Source organism: Aquila chrysaetos, chromosome 12, assembly GCF_900496995.4.
Source record: "Aquila chrysaetos chrysaetos chromosome 12, bAquChr1.4, whole genome shotgun sequence".
NCBI classification, from domain to species: Eukaryota; Metazoa; Chordata; class Aves; order Accipitriformes; family Accipitridae; genus Aquila; species Aquila chrysaetos.
Window position 1 is genome coordinate 6042345 of NC_044015.1, and position 20710 is coordinate 6063054.

The window sequence follows — 20710 nt, forward strand, 5'->3', positions numbered from 1 at the left end:
GACCTGTGAAAGGGAGGTTGGGGTCTGGAGTGGAAGGGGAAGGATTCAAAGAATGGTGAAGAAAAACAATGCTACAAACACAAATTCTGCCTAGGATGTTTAATACAACCTCTGGAAAAGGAAGGTTGTGAAAAAGCATCTGTGAAAGCCATAACTTGCTTAAGGGTGAAGCCCACCCCTTCTTTTTGCTCTGTGCCCAGAAGCCCACGGTGACCTGCTGGGTTTGATTCCAGTTCTTCACAGACCCGTACCCAGCTGCTTTTGTGCTTCAGCTGTGGGATCTTGCCTTTCTCCCAGTGTGCTCGTGTAAATGCAGAGCCACGGCCCCAGCAGGGGTAAGCTCCCCCTCCTCCTGCGTGGGTACGACGTCAGCTTTGGCACCGGGAGCTGAGGACGTGCTGGTACCAAGATGTAGGCAGCCATTTGGAGACCTTGTCCATTCCTACCAGGATTTGCCCCTCTTCTGTGCTCTGCCAAGAGCATGAGTTGCCCCTGCTTTTGGGATTAGCTCCTTGGATGGTCCCCTGGGTTGCTTTGCTGGATTGCTGGTCTCACAGATGTGCAGAGTCTAGGTGCGATGGGATGTCACTTGTCCCCATACCGTGGCGGAGAGGTTGGTGAGCCCATCCCCTAGTACCAGGGCAGGATATCTGTGCCTGACCCAGTGCTGCGACTCTTTCCAGCTACTGGAGGAGACAAGCGCTGTTGCCTGTGCCCAGCTGAGTAGGGTCCAGCCAGCAATATGGCTGGAGAAGAAATCTAGACTGGACCCAGGCAATGTTCCCCTTTGCCTACGTTCACCTTTTCTTCTGCTAAGAGCAGGAGAGGACAAAGCAAGGTCCCTGGGAGTGGGGACCCCCACACACCATTTCCAGGTCTAGCATGTCCTTTGAACGTCATTTCCCCAAAATCCCAGTTCTCTGGAGCTGATCTACAGCAGGAAGGCATGTCCTCTGAGGAGCAGCTGAGCACTCTGGGTTCGTCTCATTTGGAGAAAAGGAAGCTGAGAAGTGACCTCGTTGCTCTCTGTGGCTTCCTGAGGAGGGGACATGGAGAGGGAGGTGCTGGTCTCTTCTCCCTGGGATCCAGGGACCGGACACCTGGGAATGGTTGAAAGCTGCATCCGGGGAGGTTCAGACCTGACATTAGGGAGCATTTCTTTACTGAGAGGCTGGTCAAACACTGGAACAGGCTTCCTCGAGAGGTGGTCGATGCCCCATGCCTGTCAGTGTTTGAGAGGCGTTTGGACAATTCCCTTAATAACAAGTTTTAACTTTTGGTCAGCCCTGAAGTGGTCAGGCAGTTGGACTAGATGATCATTGTAGTTTCCTTCCTCCCGAACTATTCGTCTAGTCTATTTTATGTGAGGAAAAGGACACCTTGATGGGGGGAGATCAGAGAATGGCAGGTCTGTGGGCATTGCCTCGCCCGTGGACTTCAGACCCTTCTCAGTTTCTTGCTTACCTTCCTTGGCTGTCCCTATAGCTTTTACTAGTGCTCTGCTGTAAGAAATGTGCTTAATGCACATGTCAGTGAGAACTGGAAATAAGGCAAGGAGAGACTTTGGATGTATGGAGAAGATAAGTGTTATTGTGAGCTCCAGCATCCAGCTATGTTCAGGGTTTTGGTTTTTTTAACTTGATCATTAAGCTTAATTAAAAAAAGCCAGAGACACTACTCCAGCACCTTTTAAAGAGTTTGAACATGCTGTATTTTTCATGGCCTCGTACAGAGCAGCTCTGCAATGCCCCGACACTCAGTGCCACTCCTCTACCTTCGGGCCACCAGGCACCAAGCTCCTCCATGCACTGAATCTCTGTGCTCCCCGTTGTCTCTGCAGTGCCAGCTGAGGTGGTGGGGATGAAGGAGCCTCTTTGGTGGTGTCTATCTCCAAGACCTGACAGTCCTCCCACTTGGTGGCCAGAGGAACCACGTGAGGAGAAGCTGGCAGGACGCAGGACCCTCCCAGTTCCCAGCAGCAAGCCCCAAGATGATGGTGTTCACCTTTCCAGTCTCCCCTCCTGCCACCCACGCTCCCTCCACGTCAGGGACACAGCTTGAGCCATGAGTCCATCCCCACCCAGAGCCATGGGCATAGCCTCTCCCCAGGACATGAAGCCAGGCAGAAAGCAAAGATTTGGGCTTTGTTTTCAGCATCGGCAAATGCCACCTGCCCGTCTGTGAAGTCCAGGCAGACCTGGATGGCCCTGGGGAGGCAGGCAAGGTGCAGGGGGGTCCAGTCAGGATCAGTGAAAGCATGGTATTGTCCAAACCACTGCCCCACGGCCCAGATCCCCTCCTGGGGGGTAAAACTGAGGACCCCTTTCCTCCTGACAGACTCCTGGGCCACCCCCACAGCCCACCAGTCCCCCGCCTTGGCCACCTCCACCTCCCAGCAGTGCCTCCCTGCGGTGAAGCCCTGGCTGCCCAGCACACACGGCTCCGTGTCGAACCGCTCGGGGTTGTTGGGCAGCGAAGTCCACTCATCCCCCCGTCCCACGCCTCGCTGGTCGCCAGCCAGGATGAGGAAGGGGTTGGCGGTGTCTGGGTCCAGGGTCACGTCGGCTGGGGACAGAGGAGGAGAAGCTGCTCAGGACAGGCAGCCCCAGGGGTGCATCGGGGCTGCATCCACCCCAGCAAGAGAAGGGACAGGGCGATTTCCTTTCCCCTGCCCAGAGATGTCCAGTGTGGGGTGGGAAACCCCCTCTTGCTGGACTGCCCCAGACTTAGAGCTGCCCTGATCCTGCCCCTGCTCCTCACCCAGGAGCTTCCGTGCGATCCTTGGCCAAGGAGACTTCAGTTTCCTGGAGGAGGATGCACCTGAGTGGATGGGTGCACATCTGCTGTGCAGACACCTGCACCTGAGCTTGGGTGTCTCTAGCGCTGCCAGAGCAAAACAGGCACGTCTGGGCACAAACCGGTGCAGACCGCCGTAGACGATACCCCAAGACCAACGACCCATGGCCCCAGATTCCTGTTTCTTTCTGTGGGCAATGGAGGGAGCCAAGGATGGCAGCTCAGGTGTCTTTGGTGTTGGTGGTGTGGTCTACAGATAAGCACGAGGAATTCAGCTGCGGGTGTTGCAGCCACCAAGTCTCAACCCCATGACAAGCCCAGGCTGGGACAAGCCCCGGGTGCTTTGACCCTAAATAGCTCTTCCACAGCAGAAGCAGGATGCATTTTTCTCCTCAACAGAGGACAGTTCCCCCTCCTTTTCCCTTCTGAAAACCCACCTCTTCCACTCATCTCCTCCACCTCATTGGCCAGGGTCTCACTCTCTTCTCTCTCCATCCTGGATACCAGCACATCTGCAGAAAATCAACAGATGGGGAGGCAGGATTCCCTGTTGAAAGTGGAAATTAAAAGACTCAGAGACTGCCTAAAAATGACAAAGAAGCAGAAGGAATGATGGAAAAGTCACAGCATTCAGGCACTTTTTAGACAGCCAGCACTCACCTGCAGGCTGGCTCCAGGAAAGGAGGTTTTGGATGGGTCTGAAGGTCTTCAGACTGCTCTCCACTCCCCTGATCTCCTCAGCAGCTCATGGCTGGACTGGGCTTGCAAAGCGTTTCCAGCTTGTTCGAGTGCACAGATCAAAGTCCAGAGGGGCTGGAGTGGTCTGGAGAGCACAGCTGGGAGTCCAGCACCTTCGCCTCTCTGGGGGGATCACACCACTGGAGCTGCCACCTTCCCTCCTCTTGGCAACAGTCTCCCATGCCCTGAAGCTGCTGGCGGGCGTGTGACCTCATCTAACACTTGAATTTGGGAGTTCCCTCTCAACGTTCCTGCAGTGCCTCCGTCTTGTTTGTATCACGGGATCTGCCGCGTCTCCCCTCCCTTTGGCCAGCTGCGGGTGGGTGATAAGAGCCTGCTGCACAGCTGGAAAAGGCTCTATCTTCCTGTGGCTTAAAGCCCTCCTAGGTCAGCGGCACCATGTGCACCTCCAGCCCAGTGGGATGTCATCTGGGGACACCAGCTAGAGACCGGTGGCCACCTCTGGGTGTCCAGGCTGCGTATTGTGATGAGGGAAGAGGTCTGGCTCCTTACAGGCACCGCTTGCCCAGATTTGTCACGCTGCCAGTGGGTTTCAGGGTGGAGATGTTTGCAGGGCATGTGTTGCCTCGATTGCTCAACTGGTAAATGGGGGACAGCAGGTGCTGGGCTTTGCATCCCACCTCTTTGTTCTCTAGGCAGCTTTTCATGTGCCCAGGAGTGATGGCCTCACCCCTGCTCTTAGGGAACTTGGGAGGTGGCACCCACTCCGCTTTGTCAGATCTCTCTGAAAGCCGCCGGTCGAGCACAAAGCAAAGCAGAGTGTGAGGGCACCGGCTGCCAGGTGGCTCTGCTGCCTGGCGCTGGGACAGGGGCCTGGGAAGGCACGGCTGGGGACAGACTGGCTCAGCAGGGACCACCATTCAGTCAGGGACCACCGTCGCGTGGTGGCACGGGCATGGCACGGTGGGGGCCGCTGCTCGCATCCAGTATATGCAAGCAGCTGCTGTTGAACCTCCTATCTCAGGGTCAACCGGTGACGAAGTTATCCCAGACACGCACACACACACACAGAGCCGGTCACACAGCCTGCCGTAGGCAAGGGGCTGCCTTCAGCAGCACCCACCTGCAAGACCCACATCAGCCACGTCCCCGGGGCTGGCAGAGGCAGGAGGTCACTAGTGCAGGCACACACGCAACACTCTCTGCGTTTACGTGCACGTTTGCAGATCCCTCAAGGAGAAGCACGGCCTCTCTGTCTGCCCGGACCCCAGGCCCTTTCGCCTTCCCCACGGGTCCTCAGCTCACCAGCTGGTCCAGCTTGACGCTTGCTGCAAACACACAGCACTCGCACGCTCACCCCACAGGCACCCCACACTCGTGGGCCTCCCAGACACCAGCGTGGACCTTCCACCTGCCTGATACCCCTGCCTGGACCCGGGGACTCCGACTCACCAGCCAGCCAAGCGTGCTGACTGGCTCCGTTTTACCCGCGACTGGTCCCTTTTACACCCTTTTCTGTCTGTCCCCCACCTTGTCCTCCCCGATTCCCTTCCGCTGCATGTGCCTTTAGCTGTTCACATACTTCCACTGACACCCCCCAGCATCTGGGACCCCCAGCTTTGCATCCTTACAGTTGCAAAAGCCAGGCTGGCCCCCTCCTGAAGTGATGCCTGCAGATTTGTCATAGCCCAGCGATATTATGAGTGATGAGGTTGCTTTATTACACTTATCTCCGCTATCATTTGTTGGCCAGGTCTGTGTCTCTGTACGCTTCATTCATCATCTCCTTTTTAACTTGTCATCCCTTTCGGCAAGGTCCCTGATCGGGTCCCTTTACCTGAGCAGATGCTCTCACCTCCCGCGTGCGCCCACGCTCCTGGCTGGGGACGGGAGGTTGCTGGACCTGGCTGGGCTGAGCGCCCTGCGGGGCTGCCTTCGCAACACATCTCAGGGCAGCAGCTTTCCCCGAACAAATCATCCTCGACGGCCTCACCTTTTGGCCGGGGCAGGAATTGCTTTTAAGCAATTGTTAAGCTAGTGCTGGGCTTTACTCCCACCCCGGCACTGCCTCTGGGTGCGAATCCCAGCTCAGTCACCCTCCTCCTTCCCACTCCCTCCGGGAAGGGAACGTGCAAACTGCTGCCAGTTTCCAATCCCTCCCAAGTCCAGCGGGAGCTGTGGGAGGAGGCTGCGATCCGCAGCCATGGAGGGGGTCTGTGGCAGGGCTGTGCCTGTCGATGTTGCCAGAAAAGCATTTCTTGACCAAAAGCATTGCTGAAAAAAACCCAAATGACTCGGTGACTTTCATTTTTGAGTGGAGGCAGCGCAGGAGGAAACAGTTGGCAGGCTGGGACACAGCGTGACGTTTTTGTTTCATTTTTGGACAGGGAAATGCATAGCTCGGATCGGGGTGGCCCCTCTGGATGCGCTACATGATTGCCGAGCAGCCGCTGCCCCAGCCCTGAGCCCATGAGTTCGGAGCCTCCAGGTATGTGGCATCTCTCGGAATGCTGCAGATTGAAATCACTTTCTGCCATCTGCCAAAATTGGTCATAGTTTTCACTTCTTGTTAACAAAGCCAGGACTAAGTCAGCGAGTGATAAGAGGGTTTGAGGTGGGGTTCAGAGAATGGCCAGGTCCCATCTTGGCTGGGTGTTGAATTACTGTTTTGGTTATGTTGCTTTCCCTGGTCTGAGACCTCCTCCCACCCTCAGTGTGGTGGCAGGGGATGAGCTATTAGCTGAGTCCTGAATTTGTCCCAGAGGAGAAGCGCACAGCCCCAGCTCCACATGCATTTGGTCTGGGTTTCTCCTTCTCATCCTGTGCCTTACCATCTCTTTCTTATGGCTGGATAAGAAAAGCAAGGGCTCCATATTAAAACAACTGCCACTTTTTCATAGAATTAGAGGAGATGTTGCAGCTTGTCCTTTGTTTCCCCATGGGAAATTCCTACAACTTTTTATACCAGTTGGGTACTTTGTATGTAAAGCAGCAAGCAAAGTCTTCCAAGCATCAGCAAAGGCTGATGATGGAAAATTGATTTCAACCTTCAGCATCTGTGACTGTTCCCTAGACATTATAAAAAGGAGCTACAATCTGCAATAAACCCCTTTAAAAGTGAATTCTGCCTTTTTTTTTTATTCCCTTGTTTCTCCTCCCTTTTGCCCTTTCCCTCTCCTTCCTCATCTCCAGGTTGTGCTCCAGTGAAGAGGATGCTCTCCAGTTTCCACCTCCGCTGCTCTCTGCTGGCTTTTATCATTTGTGGTTTAGTTTTCCAAGTTCACGAGCTGCAGTCAGGTAGGGATCCCCCTGGTTCTTGCTGATCCCTGTGGCATTGCTTCCAACCTGAGTATCTTCCCGACTGCCAGTGCAGCAACTCCCCGTGAAGGGCAGAGCACAGAGCAGGGTCAGGCCCTTTGCCATAAACCTTGTCCACTTCTGAAAGCGCCAGCATCCCTCTGGATCCTGGTTTATTCCTCTGGCCATGTCAGGACAGGCATTCACACAACCTCGCTGAACTCAGATGGAGATTAGACGATGCTGATGAGTTGATTATGGTTTGCTGCTATTTCCCTCCCTGCTTTCCCTGCTTGCAGCACGTTCCCAGCATGTCACCTCTTTACTGGGCTGTGTCCAGGGTGCACTGGACCCTTTGCAGAACCAATCCAAAAAAGGGAAAAAACAATGAAAAAATATCTTAAAAAATATTCTGCCCTCTTTTTCTGTTAGATTGCTGACCTGAAGCAGCTTCTTCAGGGCAGCCCTGGCCAAAAAAAAAGTTGACTTGCTTTTGTTTCCCCGCAACCAGAAACCACTTTCTCTGTAAGCTGAGTGGCCAGCTTATTAATAAGCCTTTTTTTTTAAATTTCCAAAGGTGCCCAGAGCACCTGAGATGTTTTTATTTTCTCTTGTAATAGGTGTGAATAGCTGAGGATATTTGAGTTTTATTTGTACCCAAGTTGCCTGCTTTCTCCAGCCAACCACCCAGAAACCTTCCAGCCACTTCCCTCATTCCTTATCCTGCTTTCTCCCACCCTGAGCAGCATGGGCAGCACTTGTCCCCTTGAGAACAAATAACCTTTTAGGAATTTGAAGAACTTTCACGGTAGCGCAGGACAGGGAAGCAGAGGAACGGGTGGTAGCCTGACCCCAGCCTACTCACCGTGCCGCGTGGCAGGGGTCCCTCTCCCAGCCCTCCCCTCAATGCCTCGTCTCCCCCGGCACGGTTACGCTGCCAATGTGGTGGCGTGGCACGGCAGCACGCGAACCGCACGGAGCAGCATCCGCCGGCTTTCCCAGCTCAGCCGCCGCAGCAAACTCATGGTTATTTCTTTTCCCCTGGGGGTTTCTCCCAGCTCTGCTCAACGTGACAGGACCCCCTGGCCCCATCACCGTGGCCATGGGCGAGGATGTGGTGTTGCCCTGCCGCTTCTCCCCAGAGCAGAGCGCGCGGGACACGGAGGTGATCTGGTTTCGGGAACACTTCTCGCCCTTCGTGCATCGCTACAAGGGGGGCCAGGACCAGTATGGGGAGCAGATGCTTCAATACCAAGGGCGCACCGAGCTGCTGAAGGACGGCCTCGCCAAGGGCAGCGTGGACTTGAAAATTTTCCGTGTCCAACTGTCCGACAGAGGGAATTACACCTGCTTTATTCGCCGTGACTCGGATTACGATGAGGCTGTGGTGGAGCTGAAGGTGACAGGTCTGTAGTCCGTGTCCCTGGTACCTCTGTTTTACTTGCTTGTAGCCAGTTCTTTTCTTCCCTGTCCTTCTTCCCAGAAGCAATTTCAGATGGTTGCTTTGGAAATAGGGTTTTATTAAGTGTCGTGGTTGAAAATACTAGGAATGTCTCAGAGAGGTGAAATTCCCAACGGAGCAGCTGTAAGGAGCTCATGAGATATGCTACCTACTTCAGAAGTGTTCTTGATATTGTTTTCTTCATATAACTGGGTGTAAGAAAAAAATTTGTCATTGGGTAATAAAGTAAGAATGTCTTGGTTCGTGCTTCCATATTTTAATATCCAGGCCTGCAGATTATTTTGCCACAGTAGTAAGCTCCAGAGCAGATCTTTGAGTTATGCAAAAAAGACTGCAAGAAATGTCCCGACTCCAGGTGACACTCGTCTTAAAAAAAACCCTGGGATTTGTCTATGTTGAAGTTTAGCCCTTCTTGTCAGCGAAAGGAACAGCCAGGCCACCTTATTCCCCCAGTATCCAGTATCCCGTGGGATCACCCAGGGGTCTCTCTTTTCCCGCAGCCAGCGGCTCTGCCCCGCTCATCACGCTGGAGCGCTACCAGGACGGGGGCATCCGCGTGGCCTGTCGCTCAGCCGGCTGGTACCCGCAGCCCCAGGTGCTGTGGCAAGATCCCCACGGACGGCATCTCCCATCCCTCTCAGAAAACGTTACCCAGGATAAGAGCGGACTCTTTGCAGCGGAAAGCAGCATAATCCTCACCAGGGGCGCGAACCAGAAACTCTCTTGCTCGGTTCGACATGTCCTGCACAGCCAAGAACAGGGATCAGCTTTTTACATATCAGGTGAGCAGAGGACGAGGGCATCGCCCTGTTAATGTTCCCAGTGGAGCTGCACTTGGAAAGCGCCGCTGGCAGAAAATCTCAGGTGCGTTTTGCAGGCTGTGTCTTCAGTGCATCACGCGTATTTTGCACGCTGCGTGTACAAACAGCTGCGGCTTTTGGCAGCGTTTGTGCAGGTGTGCTGCCAAAACTCACCAGTTTTGTCTTGAAGTGTGGGTTTAGGGGGGGAAAAAAGACAACCCGCATTGTAGCGGAGTTTCTGTAGGCACCTGGGTTAAATACAAACATTCGTAACACTGGAACCAAACAAAAAAGGAGAAACCGACCCGTGCCCTTAGTCTCACCTGCTGTGAAATCCTGTTCTACTAGTTTGGTATGAGAAATAAATTGTTCTGTCTCATTTTAGCATCTGCATATATTGAATATATTTGTATTTTTTTTCTTATCACACAGAAAAACTCCTTTCTTACTGGAAGATTGATTTGGGGCAGGGAATATATCAGAACAGAGATGCAGTGGTGAACTGGACTAACCATACACCAAACAGCACTCCAGTATCACGTGCTTTTCATCTGCATCCTGTTCCTTTTTTACTTTGGGAATGAACAATTTTGGGAGACTTTATTTCCCGGGGGGGCCCATACCTTTCTTCTGGTGATACTGCTCTGCACTGGAGTGCTGTTGTTGATGCATATGTTACCCTGTTTCTGATCCTATGTTGCCTAAAGAAATAGAATATTTTTTTTCCAAAGGAGAAGAAAGCATGATTTAACTAGAAATAATTTAGTTAGAAATCCATTTTCCTTTTAAAAATCCCCCACAATGTAGGCAGACAAAACGTCACCGTCAGACAACTGCTAAATTGCCAAAATGGATTTTTTTTTTTTTAATATTATTTTTTATTGGTTTGTGGAGTACAGTCAGGAGCTGATTTTTGCCCTAGCTGGGATTCAGACCTGCTTGGGATGAGCTTGTATGAAATAGAAATAATCTACTTCCCATTGCTACTTGCAAAGTAACCTAACCCCTTTGGGGATTTTATATTTCAGATCCCTTTTTCCAGAACGCCCATCCTTGGATGACTGCCTTGTGTGTGGTCCTGGTTGCTGTGGTCGCTCTCCTTATTATTGCTGCTTATCTATTTAAAATTAAAGGTATCATCCTGGTGTGGTGTTTGGGGAAGGGGGCTGGGCAGCCGTCCTATGCATCTGCCTCTGGTTTTGACAGACAAGTGGGTTTGAGAAATGCCTGGATGGTCCCAGAGCCTTGTCTCAGTGTCTTGGACACGTGTACAGTGCCAGGGAACTTAAAGACCCAGGGATTTAATTTCTGGCAAGAAAAGAAAGGTTGTTTCTCCAACAAAAAGTGTAGCCAAGAAGGAAGTGGGCATAAAAGCAGCGTGAGCCAGCTGTTCCTCTGCCCCAGCCGAGGGTGGATTCTGCCCGCAGAAATGGAGCAATAATTTGCCTGGCCCTGCAAAAAAACCCTGGCACTTCTCGGGGCCTGGCAGGGCTTCCTTTCCTTCTGAAAGACCCCTCTGGGAGTAAATAATACAGAGGAATAAAGGAAACTGAAATGCTCTATTTCTTATCAAAAGGAGATGGAGCCAGTGGGTTGTACAGGCACTGCAGCACTTCCAGACCCCGTGGCCTTTCTGCCTTGCAAGGGGCTGTAACTCCTGGTGTGGTTTAATCAGTGCTCTTTGGAAGGGATGATTTTAAAAATTATTTACGTTTCTTTCTTTCCTTCATAGGAAAGCATGAGCGAAAAATAGGTAAGCTTTTCTTTCCGTTTTCCAGAAATTGGAGAATTCCATCAAATGGAAGAATTCATGGGGCATGTTTCTCGGGGACGTGGGGGAGGGAAATGGTTTGGCTAGCAGCTATAAGAAATTGTGAAATTAATTTATGAAATGATGAAATTATGAAATGATGTTGTAATTTTAAGGAAAACCATTGTATAACCAAAGAAAGCGTGAACAGATGTTCTACCAACAGTGAACTTCGCATTTCAAAGGGTTGTCAAGGTTCTTCCCAAAGCTGGAGGAAGCTTTGGGGTAGCACATTTCATTTTGCACAGGCCTCAGCTTTGTCTCAGCACTAAAAAAACCACAGGGACAGGAAAGGTTAGGCAGCACTGAAGGTGAGATTTAACCCCATGCTGCTCCTTTGTTGATGCAAACCTGCCCCTTCATCTTCACCTGCCCTTGCTCAGGTCTCCAGCAAGGCAGCGCTGGCCTCTGCCCAAGGTGGGTTCAGGGAGGGGGGGCAAGATCTCCAAAAGTCTTGAGAAGAAAGGTCTTGAGGAGCTCCTGGGCTGAAGCTTTTCCATCATAAGCAATTTCAGCCTCCTCCCCACCCCAACAAGTGTCTCAGGGGAAAAGGAATCAGCTTTGGTGGTGATGCTCTGTTCTGGTTTTGCTTTTCAGCGATGCAAGAGGCAGCACTGCGTAAGTCTCACTCCCTGTCTTCCCAGTGAAATCTTCTGTAAAACTTTCAGACTTTTTTATTCATCCTCTCATTCTGTCCAAATGTTCTTTTCAGGCAGATACTTTACTTCCCCCTCCCCTAATAATGTGAAAATTCGCTCTGAAAAGTCATTAGAGTTTTTTCCCTGAGTGGCTGTCAATGCTTTTTAATACTCTCATTTTAATTTAAGTAGTGGAATAGTACTGAAAAGTTATTGGTTTTTAGGGGAAGATTACAGAAACATAAGCTGTTGAGAATTTTCTTATGAAAATGTAGTTTGATTACCAAGAAATCAAAAAAAACCCAAAACACTTGAAGAGGGCATATATTTTTATTTATTTGTTCACTTGCTTGTAGCTCATAGAATTGCCAAGTAATAGTCCTTTGGCTATTAAAAATGAGCTTTTGCTAAATTGGTGCCAATGCAGAGGGAAATAAATGATGGGGAAAATAAATACAGGTCAGCTCACTCAGGAGTCATGAGCATCCTTGCAGTCAGAGTGTAAATCAGCAGACTGCCCCCTTCATCACAGCCGCTCCTCACCTGTGTGGTCATTTAGCTGGGGTCTCAGGGAAGGGATGCTGTCAAATAGTAACTCGTGTGTTTCTGTTTGTTGTTCAGAGGACCGTGATGCAGAAATCGGTGAGTCTCTTTCTTCTTCCTTAGAAAGGATTTTTTACAGAGTCTGTATGGAGTGGTGGTCTTTTTTTCGTTTACACTTTTAAAGTGTGAAGTGAACCAAAAAGTGGTTGGGGGATGGGGGGGAAGGAGAGAGTGAAATTGAGAATCAAAAAATTAAAGATCATTGAAGATCGTGTCTGGGCTCGGGGATGGGTGGCACAGGCAGGGTGAGAGTGCCCAGGGACAGGGCCCCTTGTAGGTGAGGGACGTCCCAGAGACCTTTTCCTGCCCCAGATTTGAGCAGGACAACCTGCACCATCACCTGCAGAGTGGAGCTCGAGGCTGGGGGTGGGAGAGGGCTTTGCATTTTCAAGCATTGGCAGAAGCCTGCCCTCCTGCACGTGCAGGTGGTTATGGGAGAGGTTATATCCAAATCAATATCCCACAGCCCATATGTACTGATTTATCTTCTTTTTCAGAGAAACAAGCTGAAGAACTTGGTGAGTATTGTTCTCCTTCCTACATGGGAGACTTTTCAGTTGGGCCATTTTCTCATCTGGGTTTTGCATGTATGTCCTGGTTTTGGTTTTCCCTTTGGGAAAGGAAGAGGTAGAAAATACTGAACTCATTTCAGAAACGTTATTTTTCTTTGCTCTCTATGTGTTTTTAAGCTATTCCCTGTAATCCTTTTATACTAAGAAGAAAATGCTTTCAGTTTTCAAAGAAAGTACAAACAGGCCATAAATACGTCTGAATCAGGACAGGCAGCGTGATTATATTTGTAGAAAATGAATGGAGTCCTTTCATGTAGCTAGCCGTTGAAGTTTTGAAGCTACATGGTGTGAGATGACTTTCACAAATATAGCAACAATTCAGAAAACGTGCAGCTACACTGGCATATCATTATCCTGAGCTAATCCAGTACAAGTGTGTTCAGATTACCTCTCATCTGTGGTTTTCTTTTTTTTTTTTTTAAAGCATGGAGAAAATACGCAGTGCCTATAGAAGAAGGTAATTAAAGTTTGGTCTTTCAAGGTGCTGAATCATCTTCCCTGCCTTAATCTCCCTTCCTGGTAGTTGCCCTCCCTCACACCCCTCATTCGTTTGGTGCATGCCCCAGTTTTAGGCAAATCTGGAGAGTCCTGGTCCTCAGTGAGCAGTGCTGGCCAAATTTTAGAGTCATGGGGACTTCTTCAGCCTGGAGGTCTACTGACGATCCTCTTCCCTCTCCACTTGATGTCATCTCTCTGCTTCATTTTTTGTTCCTTGCACTAATATTGTTATCTTGTGCAGCTTCCCTTGCCACAGCCTGCCAGTTATTGCTTGCACCCTTTTTCTTCCTTATGCAGCCCCAGCAAAGATCTCTCCTAGGGTGAGCTTTGCCCTGATGTGTTGACTCCATCTGTCCTGCAGTGAAGGTGGTTCTGGATCCAGACACAGCCCACTGTGACCTTGTCCTGTCTGACGATTGCAAAAGTGTGAAACGAGAAGACACGCTGCAGGACCTCCCCGACATCCCTGAGAGATTTAACCCGTGGCGCTGTGTGCTGGGCCGTGAAGGCTTCACCTCGGGGAGATACTACTGGGAGGTGGAGGTGGTGGATGGAGGAGGATGGACTGTGGGCGTCTCTCGACAAGATGTGAAAAGGAAGGGCGATATTGAGTTTAAACCTGAGCAGGGCATCTGGGCACTGGGGCAGTGGGCAGGGCACTTCCAAGCTCTCACGTCCCCTAATCGCACTCTCCTTCCTGAAATCCAGACTCCCAAGCGGATTCGGGTCTCTCTGGATTACGAAGAGGGACGGGTTACATTTTTCAGTGTTGACAAGGAGATTCCCATCTTCACATTTCCACTGGCATCATTCGAGGGGATAAGAGTCCACCCTTGGGTCTGGCTGGGTCCTGGGACGTGGCTCAAAATGTGGCCCTGATGAAGGGGAGAGAGTAAAAGGAGGCTTTTTTGAGGGGACCTCAGGAGTTCAGACTCACAGAAGGATTTAGTTTGGAAGGAACTTGTGGAGGTTTCTGTTGCAATCAGCTGCTCAGAGCAGGGCTAACCTCAAAGGTGCCTTAGGTGTCTTTGGACCTTGTTCAGCTGAATTGTGTAGGATCTCCAAGGGTGGAGATCTTGTTACCTCTCTGGACCTCTGTCCTGGTGCTGCACCTCCCTTAAGGGGAAGGATTAACCCTTTATGTTTGGTCAGAGTTTCCCCGATTGCAGCTCGTGACTGTCGCCTTTCATCCTCGCTCTCTTACCTGTTGAACAACACTTCCACTGAAAAGACACTCCTGCAACAGGGATCACTTTTTAAACCTACCAAATAAAGTTACTTCAGCAGAATTTGTCTGCGCGCGTGTCAGCACCAAATGTCTGTGTCTGAGACGTTGTCTCCACCTCCTTTTAGCCTGTGGGGAGTTGCAGGCACTTTTGAGAAAATGGTTCACTGCATCCTGCAGGAGGCACTGAAGGCATGTCAGTGGGATTGGTCCATGGCTGTGCTTGTCCCTGTGCCTGCCTGCAGCACAAGCCCAGGTGACGAGCTCACCTGTGACCTGGAGGCATCTAACATTGTGAGATGGAGCCCATCTTTAGTCGGTCATTCTGGGGGAGGAAAAGCTGCTTTTGCTTACAGTACTGAGGAGCCTGGAGCAAGCCCAGAATGTCCCATGAGGGCTGAAATGAAACTGGAGAAACCAAAAATTCATATGAAGAAGGGCATCTCATATTGCGGCATGTTTCCGGGCAATTCCAGATTTTGCTGCAGTGGAAACTGCCACCTGCAAGGGGAGGATAGAAGTATGTGCTTCTGCTGAGGCCAGACATGCTTTCACACCAGATCCTCCATTCAAGTGATGTCCAGCAAGCATGGACCTTCCCAAGGGAAGGCTTCAGCATTGCTGCTGAATTCATGGGCTTCTCAGAAATGAGAGGATGCACTTGCATGTGTGCCAGGATAGGTCTGTTCATGCTCAGCCCAGGGCAGCTCCATCCTCCCACCATGGAGGACCCCGAAGAGGGCTTTCACTTTTCTCTCCAGGCCTGCCCAGCCCCCAGGAGTAATGCTCCCAGAGGCTGGTGGTCATGTCTTAGCTTTTTTCCTTGCCATGCACAAGCCCACACGATGCAGCAGAAGCCAAACCAGCTGTGAGACCTGCAGTAGCTGAGGGGCTTGGCGAAGGACCCAGTGACAGAGAGTTCCAAAGCCTCCTGTGAACAGTGTCATAAGTCTACAGGGACAGGCAGCACGAGGGTGGCCCTTGCTGCCAGGGCTCTGAAGAGTGGTTCATGTCCCTAAAGAAGGCTGTGGGAAGGTGAAGATACGGACCCTGCTTTCTGCACTGGAGAAGGAGCACCGTGCTCCTCAAGCTGGGGGTGATGAAGTTGCATGTTTCTATGACCCTCGGGCACCATCACCTCGTGATCTCCTTCCTATTTCCCAGAGTTACATATCGTGTTGGTGAGGTGCTAAAGGCAGTGGGGAACAGCCTGGATCACTTTGTTCCCTCCAAACACCCACTCGAAACTGTCTGCAGGTGAAATCAAGGTTGGGGCAACAACCTCATGGCAGATCGACCCCCGATGCATGGGAACAGGCTCTAGAGCAGAAGAAGAAGTTGATGGGCTGGACAAAAAGCTGAACCTAGGGCAGAAATGAAAAAGTGGACTGCAAATGTGAGGCAAAAGCATCGTCGCTAGTAGGATGGCTGATGTAACCCTCATCTCCCTCTTGCCTTCACTTGAGGGAAGCAGGTTCAGCAAGGAGACTTCATCCCTGCTCCTTTGCTCTCCCCACCTGGACGTCAGAACCCCAGGGTCTCTCCTGGCCTCCTCCTCATTACTCGTAACCAGCCATGAGAAGAGTGTGCCTGCAGATGACTCCTGACCTGTGCACCCCTTTCTGCTGGTACAGCGTGCCTCTTCCCCTTCAGCAAGACATGTCGCAGTGGACTGCTTGGGTCTTCTGCTCCTTCTCCTTCAGGGAGTGAAGCACGTGGGCTGAAGGACCTTTTGAAGGTTCAGAGTGTCCTAGTACATTCATCCACCTGGAAAAGGGAGACAGAGAGGCAGAAGCCATGATAAGGGCTGTTGGTTGGGAATGTGGGTCCGTGGCGTGGAAGGCCAACTGGTGGTGTCATGGGGGATGCTGTATGTCCAGGGTGAGGGTAAGAGTAGTGCTGTGGAGGAGGGGCAACCACATACAGGCTTAATCCCTGCGATCCTATAAGGCGGCCAAGGTTACATTTGCTCTCTCCCTTCCTATCCCCTGCTTTCTGTTGTTAATTACTTATGCAGAGCCAAAAAATTGTCCTCCAAGTTCTGCCTCTGCTGCTGCCTCCAGTGCTCTTACTACAAGCTGAACTAAAATGCCCCTGCAGCAAGTGGACTGGGGGGAGGAAGTTTTTCTAAGGGGCCTGGCTGGGCATCGATCTGCTGGTGGGAGGTGATGAGTGAACGCTTTTGCATCACTATTTTTCTCCCTCTTTCCTTCACTCATTAAACTGTCTTTATCTTGACCCACAAAGGTTTTTGTCTCACTTTTAGTTTTCCAGTTCTCTCCCCCATACCGCTATAGAGGCAGTGGGTGAATGGCTGGTGGGTGCTTAGCTGCTGGCTGGGGTAGACCCACCACAATCCACAGAATGGAAAACCAGTAGAAAACCAGTATGTCCTCTCTTCTGTAGCATCTTCCCTTGCAGCTTTTGGGTGACCCTCCAGCCCTGCAGCCCAAGATGCTCTGGAGTGACCTATGGGCCAGGGAAGTGGAGACAGCTTGGCTGCAGGAACAGACAGCAGGAGGAATTGCAAAACCGAGCTACTTCCTCTGCCTCTAATCTCCTTGCCTGGTCTCTGCTGAGGCTTCTCCCACAAATGTTAAAGCCGCCTCTGAGCTCTCCAGAAGAGCCAACCCCGTTTTTCCTGGCAAGCCAGAAAGAAAGGATCCCTCATCTACACCACAAACAACTGGCTGAGGTAATGTGCAGAAACTGTTTCTTGCTGGTATGCCAACTGGGCTGCGGTCGCCAGGTTGAGGTGCCTCAAGGATTGAAGCCCAGAGCATGCTGAGAAAGAGCTGCCTTGAAGCAGAGGAAGGGGCAGACATTTGTGTAAGGGACCCTTTTCCCAGGTTGTAAAAAGGTGCAGCTTGGGGGGCAAGGGGTCATGCAAGGGCTCCTCCTGGGTGCAACCCTCCCTTGCTTTACTGTGCAGAAACAAGAAATTATGGAGCTGGTCTCTGGTTGAGACTTTTCTAAGGAGACGGTGGTGTGGCAGCGCAGTTGAAGCGAGGGCTGTGCTGAAGGACAGGAGATGGGTTTGGCTGCTCAGGAAGCCGCAGCTCCCTTCCCACAGCTGTGCGTGCTGATAGAGGGTCTGGGCAGCCCCCCCTGCTAGCGCTGCCGCCAGAGCAGCGCCTGGTCCTCGGGCAGGAGGGAGGCAAAGCGGCAGGAGAGCAAACGCTGGACGGTCCACGGGTGAGTCCCAGGGAAGCGGTGTCCATCAGGGGCTGGGAACTCGGGGTAGCCACCTCTGTGCATGGGAAGCTCTTTTCACATGACTCGTGCTCCTACTTTGTGAACCCAAATCTAGCAGAGGGCTCAGTTGGTGTTGGGTAAGAGCTTATTCAGGGAGCCTTTTCCAGCATACGGCTTGTCTGGGCTGGGATGGATGTGGGTATGCAGGAACGTGAACACCACAGAGCCACTGCTTTTGCAGCGGTGAGGGCAGCAATGCCACCCTGGCAGAGGAGGCACCGCCATGAGGAGGCACTTGAATCAGGTTCTCCCTCCCATGGAGGAGGATGAGGTGAGCAAAAGGGCAGAGATGGTATCTCCTTGCTGAGCCTGCTGCCCTCCAAGGACAAGATGATGGGGTGGGTGCTGGCAGTAGGTGTGGGACTCATGTCTCCCTTCCATCCTCCCAGGGAGGAGCTGGGGTTTCAGAGGGCTCCCAGAGGTCTGGCGGGGGATGCCAGCTGTTGTGAATGGTGCTTGTGTGGGAAGAAAGGTGACATGCAGGTATGTGCCTGCCTGTGCCCACATCTCTTGGCTCTCCCCTCCAAGTCATGCAGGTCCCTGCCCTACTCCTGCTCATCCTCCCGGCCCTGCTGCCCCCAGCTGGCACTACCGACCCAAGCCAGCCCTGCCCGTCGGAGATGAACAGCGTCAAGGACCTCCTGGAGGTGAACTGCACAGGGCAGGGTCTCAGCATGGTGCCCAAAGGCCTGCCTATGGACACGGGCATCCTGCTGCTCAATGCCAACCACCTGGTGTCCGTCTCCACCACCGCCTTCCAGAACCTCACCGAGCTGCAGGACCTCGACCTGTCCAACAACAGTCTGGTGTCTCTGCGCACCGGGCCCCTGCTGCGGAGCCTGAAGGAGCTGATCCTCTCCCACAATGAGCTGAGGGCCCTGCCTGCCCTGAAGGGCCTGCCCAAGCTCACCCACCTGGCTGTGGCCCACAACAGCCTGGTGACACTGGCCCCGGGGTCTTTCAGGGCTGTGCCACAGCTGAAGGACCTGGACCTGCGAGGGAACCAGCTGCGGACGCTGCCCCAGGAGGTCTTTGTGGGGCTGAAGGCCCTCGAGGACCTGGACATCTCAGACAACCACCTGGAGGAGCTCCCCAAGGAGCTGCTGCAGGATCTGCAAGCGCTGCAGACCCTCTGGCTCTCAGGCAACCGCCTGCAGACTCTGCCCACTGGCTTCTTCCCCAAGGGGCACTTCTTCATGTATGTCTTCCTCACTGAGAACCTCTGGCACTGCGACTGCAACCTGCGCTACCTGCAAACCTGGATCCGGCAGAACAGTGACAGTGTCTATCAGCCAGAGCGGGGCCTGGAGAAGACAAAGGTCGAGGTTGCCCCCAGGAAGGTGCTGTGCCACAGCCCCCCCGAGCATCAGTGGAAGCCTGTCATCAACTTCAAGTCCAACTGCAGGGACGTGGGGGATGTGGATGAGGAGGAAGAGGATGAATATGGTGATGAGGAAGAAACAATGGAGAAAGCTACCATGGTCACCTTCTCCCCCCCACATCCATCTATCACCAAAGAACACACTACGATGCCCCATGCTGTTACCTGGCCTCCCCTCGCTACCAGAAGACCTCCCCTCAGCACCCCTTGTAGCTCCACCCTTGCCCCAAGCACTTCACTTGCGATGCCTGCAAGCACCAGAGCTCCCAGCACCACCATTCCTGCGCCAGCCAGTCCCACCGTCACACCCACACAGACCCCCAGCACTGCTACCGTTCTCACTGAAGCCCCCGCCAGCACCCCGCACACACCCACCACCCTTGTCTCTGCTACCTCACTGCCAACCGCTGTGAGCACCAGACCTCTCAGCATCAGCAGCCATCCCCAAACCACCCTCACCGCCAGCACTACCAACACCTGTGCCACTCCCATAGTGTCCACTGGCATGTTTTTCACCACCTCCACGACAGTGCCTTCTACTGCCACACTAGAGGCCTCTTCCACTGTCCGATCTTCATCTCCTCCTCTGACATCAACCACACCGGTGGTCTCTACCACCATGCTTTCCACTCATGCCCCAACGCCGCCAGCTCCCCTGGACACCACACTCTTCACCCAGCCTGCACCTCTCCCCCTGTGCCCGTGCTCCATCCCAGGACTGGCCGTACCTGTGCTGCGCTCACGGGTAGGTGGGGAGGGTCCGCAGTGGGGGCAGTGGGTGCTGAGGCACTGCTGCCTATTGCACTGGGTGCTCTACGTGGCCTCCTTGGCTCTGCTGGTCCTGACCGTGCTGGCTCTGGCAGGCTGGCTGGCGTGGATGTGTCTGGTGCGACGGCCCTTCTGGCACAAGTCCCTGCAGACCCAAGAGGTGCAGTATCCACTGATGAGGTGGAGGGAGTCAACACGAAGCCCTGTGATGCATCTCAAAAGCCCCCTCCAGCGCCCCACGTTCTGTACCATCAAGGAAGTAGAGTTGTGCCCCGAGGTCACTTACTGCACGATTAAAGACCTGGGAATGCAACGCAGTCCTCCTGCAAGTTCCTCCTTCTGCACCACAAAGGAGCTGTGGGTCCACCATAGTCCTCCGAATGCTTCGTTCAAGTCTTTCTCCAGGAAACTGAAGGTCACAAACCTCAGCTCCCTGAGGTCCCCTTCTGCTTACAGCCTGGACAGGGGTGTCAAGGCCATCGGTGATGTCAGAGTGAAATATGCTGGCAACACCTTGTAAATGCTTCTGTATTTTCAGAGAAAGAGATGGAGGGTCGTGGCTCTGCTTCACGTACCCTTGTTTTACAAGGGAAAGATCTGCTTGCCCAGGGGGAAGCCATCCAGCTCCTTTCTCTAGTATTCTCTCACACACCCTGAGGTTTCTAGATCTGCAATAATTACTTGCATACTTGGCAGGGGGAGAAGATGTCCTAAACTGGGCAAGTGGCAGTTTGCGGCTGCCGCTGTCTGGTTTTGGGGTGAATGTGGGAAATCAGAGCTTACTTTGTACTCTGTGTCCCACCTGCTTCTGTTTGAATGATGTACATAAAGTTACGCTGTTCTTTCAACTCAGTGCCAAGTTGTTAATCACAAAATAAATATTCTCTTTGCCTGAATTTCAAATGG

At 52.3% G+C, this 20710-nt stretch overlaps 3 protein-coding genes across 9 annotated transcripts; 2 read left to right on the forward strand and 1 right to left on the reverse strand.

Moving 5' to 3' along the window:
- Positions 1-84: 84 nt before the first annotated feature.
- On the reverse strand, positions 85-3777 carry LOC115348668 (thaicobrin-like). 3 transcript variants are annotated; one of them, XR_003925895.2, is made up of 4 exons: positions 3457-3777; positions 3234-3343; positions 1848-2565; positions 85-871 (listed from the first exon to the last, which is right to left on the reverse strand). XR_003925895.2 is itself a non-coding variant. In XM_030031660.2 (3 exons), exons 2-3 carry the CDS (start codon positions 3289-3291, stop codon positions 2045-2047), a joined length of 579 nt encoding a protein of 192 aa, XP_029887520.1. In that variant the 5' UTR covers positions 3292-3343; positions 3457-3777; the 3' UTR covers positions 85-2044. The 3 variants fall into 3 exon arrangements, 2 of the variants coding, with proteins under 2 accessions (XP_029887520.1, XP_040983808.1); XM_030031660.2 differs by having other exon boundaries at positions 85-2565; XM_041127874.1 differs by having other exon boundaries at positions 85-2565; positions 3234-3308; positions 3457-3676.
- A 1741-nt stretch (positions 3778-5518) lies between these two features.
- LOC115348666 (butyrophilin subfamily 1 member A1-like) lies at positions 5519-15655 on the forward strand. 3 transcript variants are annotated; one of them, XM_041127870.1, is made up of 12 exons: positions 5519-5983; positions 6688-6792; positions 7851-8198; positions 8755-9036; positions 10083-10187; positions 10787-10807; positions 11462-11482; positions 12124-12144; positions 12603-12692; positions 13102-13134; positions 13537-13718; positions 15565-15655. In XM_041127870.1, exons 1-12 carry the CDS (start codon positions 5965-5967, stop codon positions 15583-15585), a joined length of 1248 nt encoding a protein of 415 aa, XP_040983804.1. In that variant the 5' UTR covers positions 5519-5964; the 3' UTR covers positions 15586-15655. The 3 variants fall into 3 exon arrangements, with proteins under 3 accessions (XP_040983804.1, XP_040983803.1, XP_029887510.1); XM_030031650.2 differs by lacking the exon at positions 15565-15655 and having other exon boundaries at positions 5524-5983; positions 12603-12623; positions 13537-14462; XM_041127869.1 differs by lacking the exons at positions 6688-6792; positions 15565-15655 and having other exon boundaries at positions 5520-5983; positions 13537-14462.
- Positions 15656-16946: 1291 nt separating this feature from the next.
- On the forward strand, positions 16947-20700 carry GP1BA (glycoprotein Ib platelet subunit alpha). Of its 3 annotated transcripts, none has more exons than XM_030031648.2 (2): positions 16947-17095; positions 18184-20700. In XM_030031648.2, the coding sequence occupies exon 2, from the start codon at positions 18186-18188 to the stop codon at positions 20322-20324; it is 2139 nt and encodes a 712-aa protein (XP_029887508.1). In that variant the 5' UTR covers positions 16947-17095; positions 18184-18185; the 3' UTR covers positions 20325-20700. The 3 variants fall into 3 exon arrangements, with proteins under 3 accessions (XP_029887508.1, XP_040983799.1, XP_029887509.1); XM_041127865.1 differs by lacking the exon at positions 16947-17095 and adding an exon at positions 17102-17595 and having other exon boundaries at positions 18045-20700; XM_030031649.2 differs by lacking the exon at positions 16947-17095 and adding an exon at positions 17102-17595.
- The last annotated feature ends 10 nt before the right edge of the window (positions 20701-20710 follow it).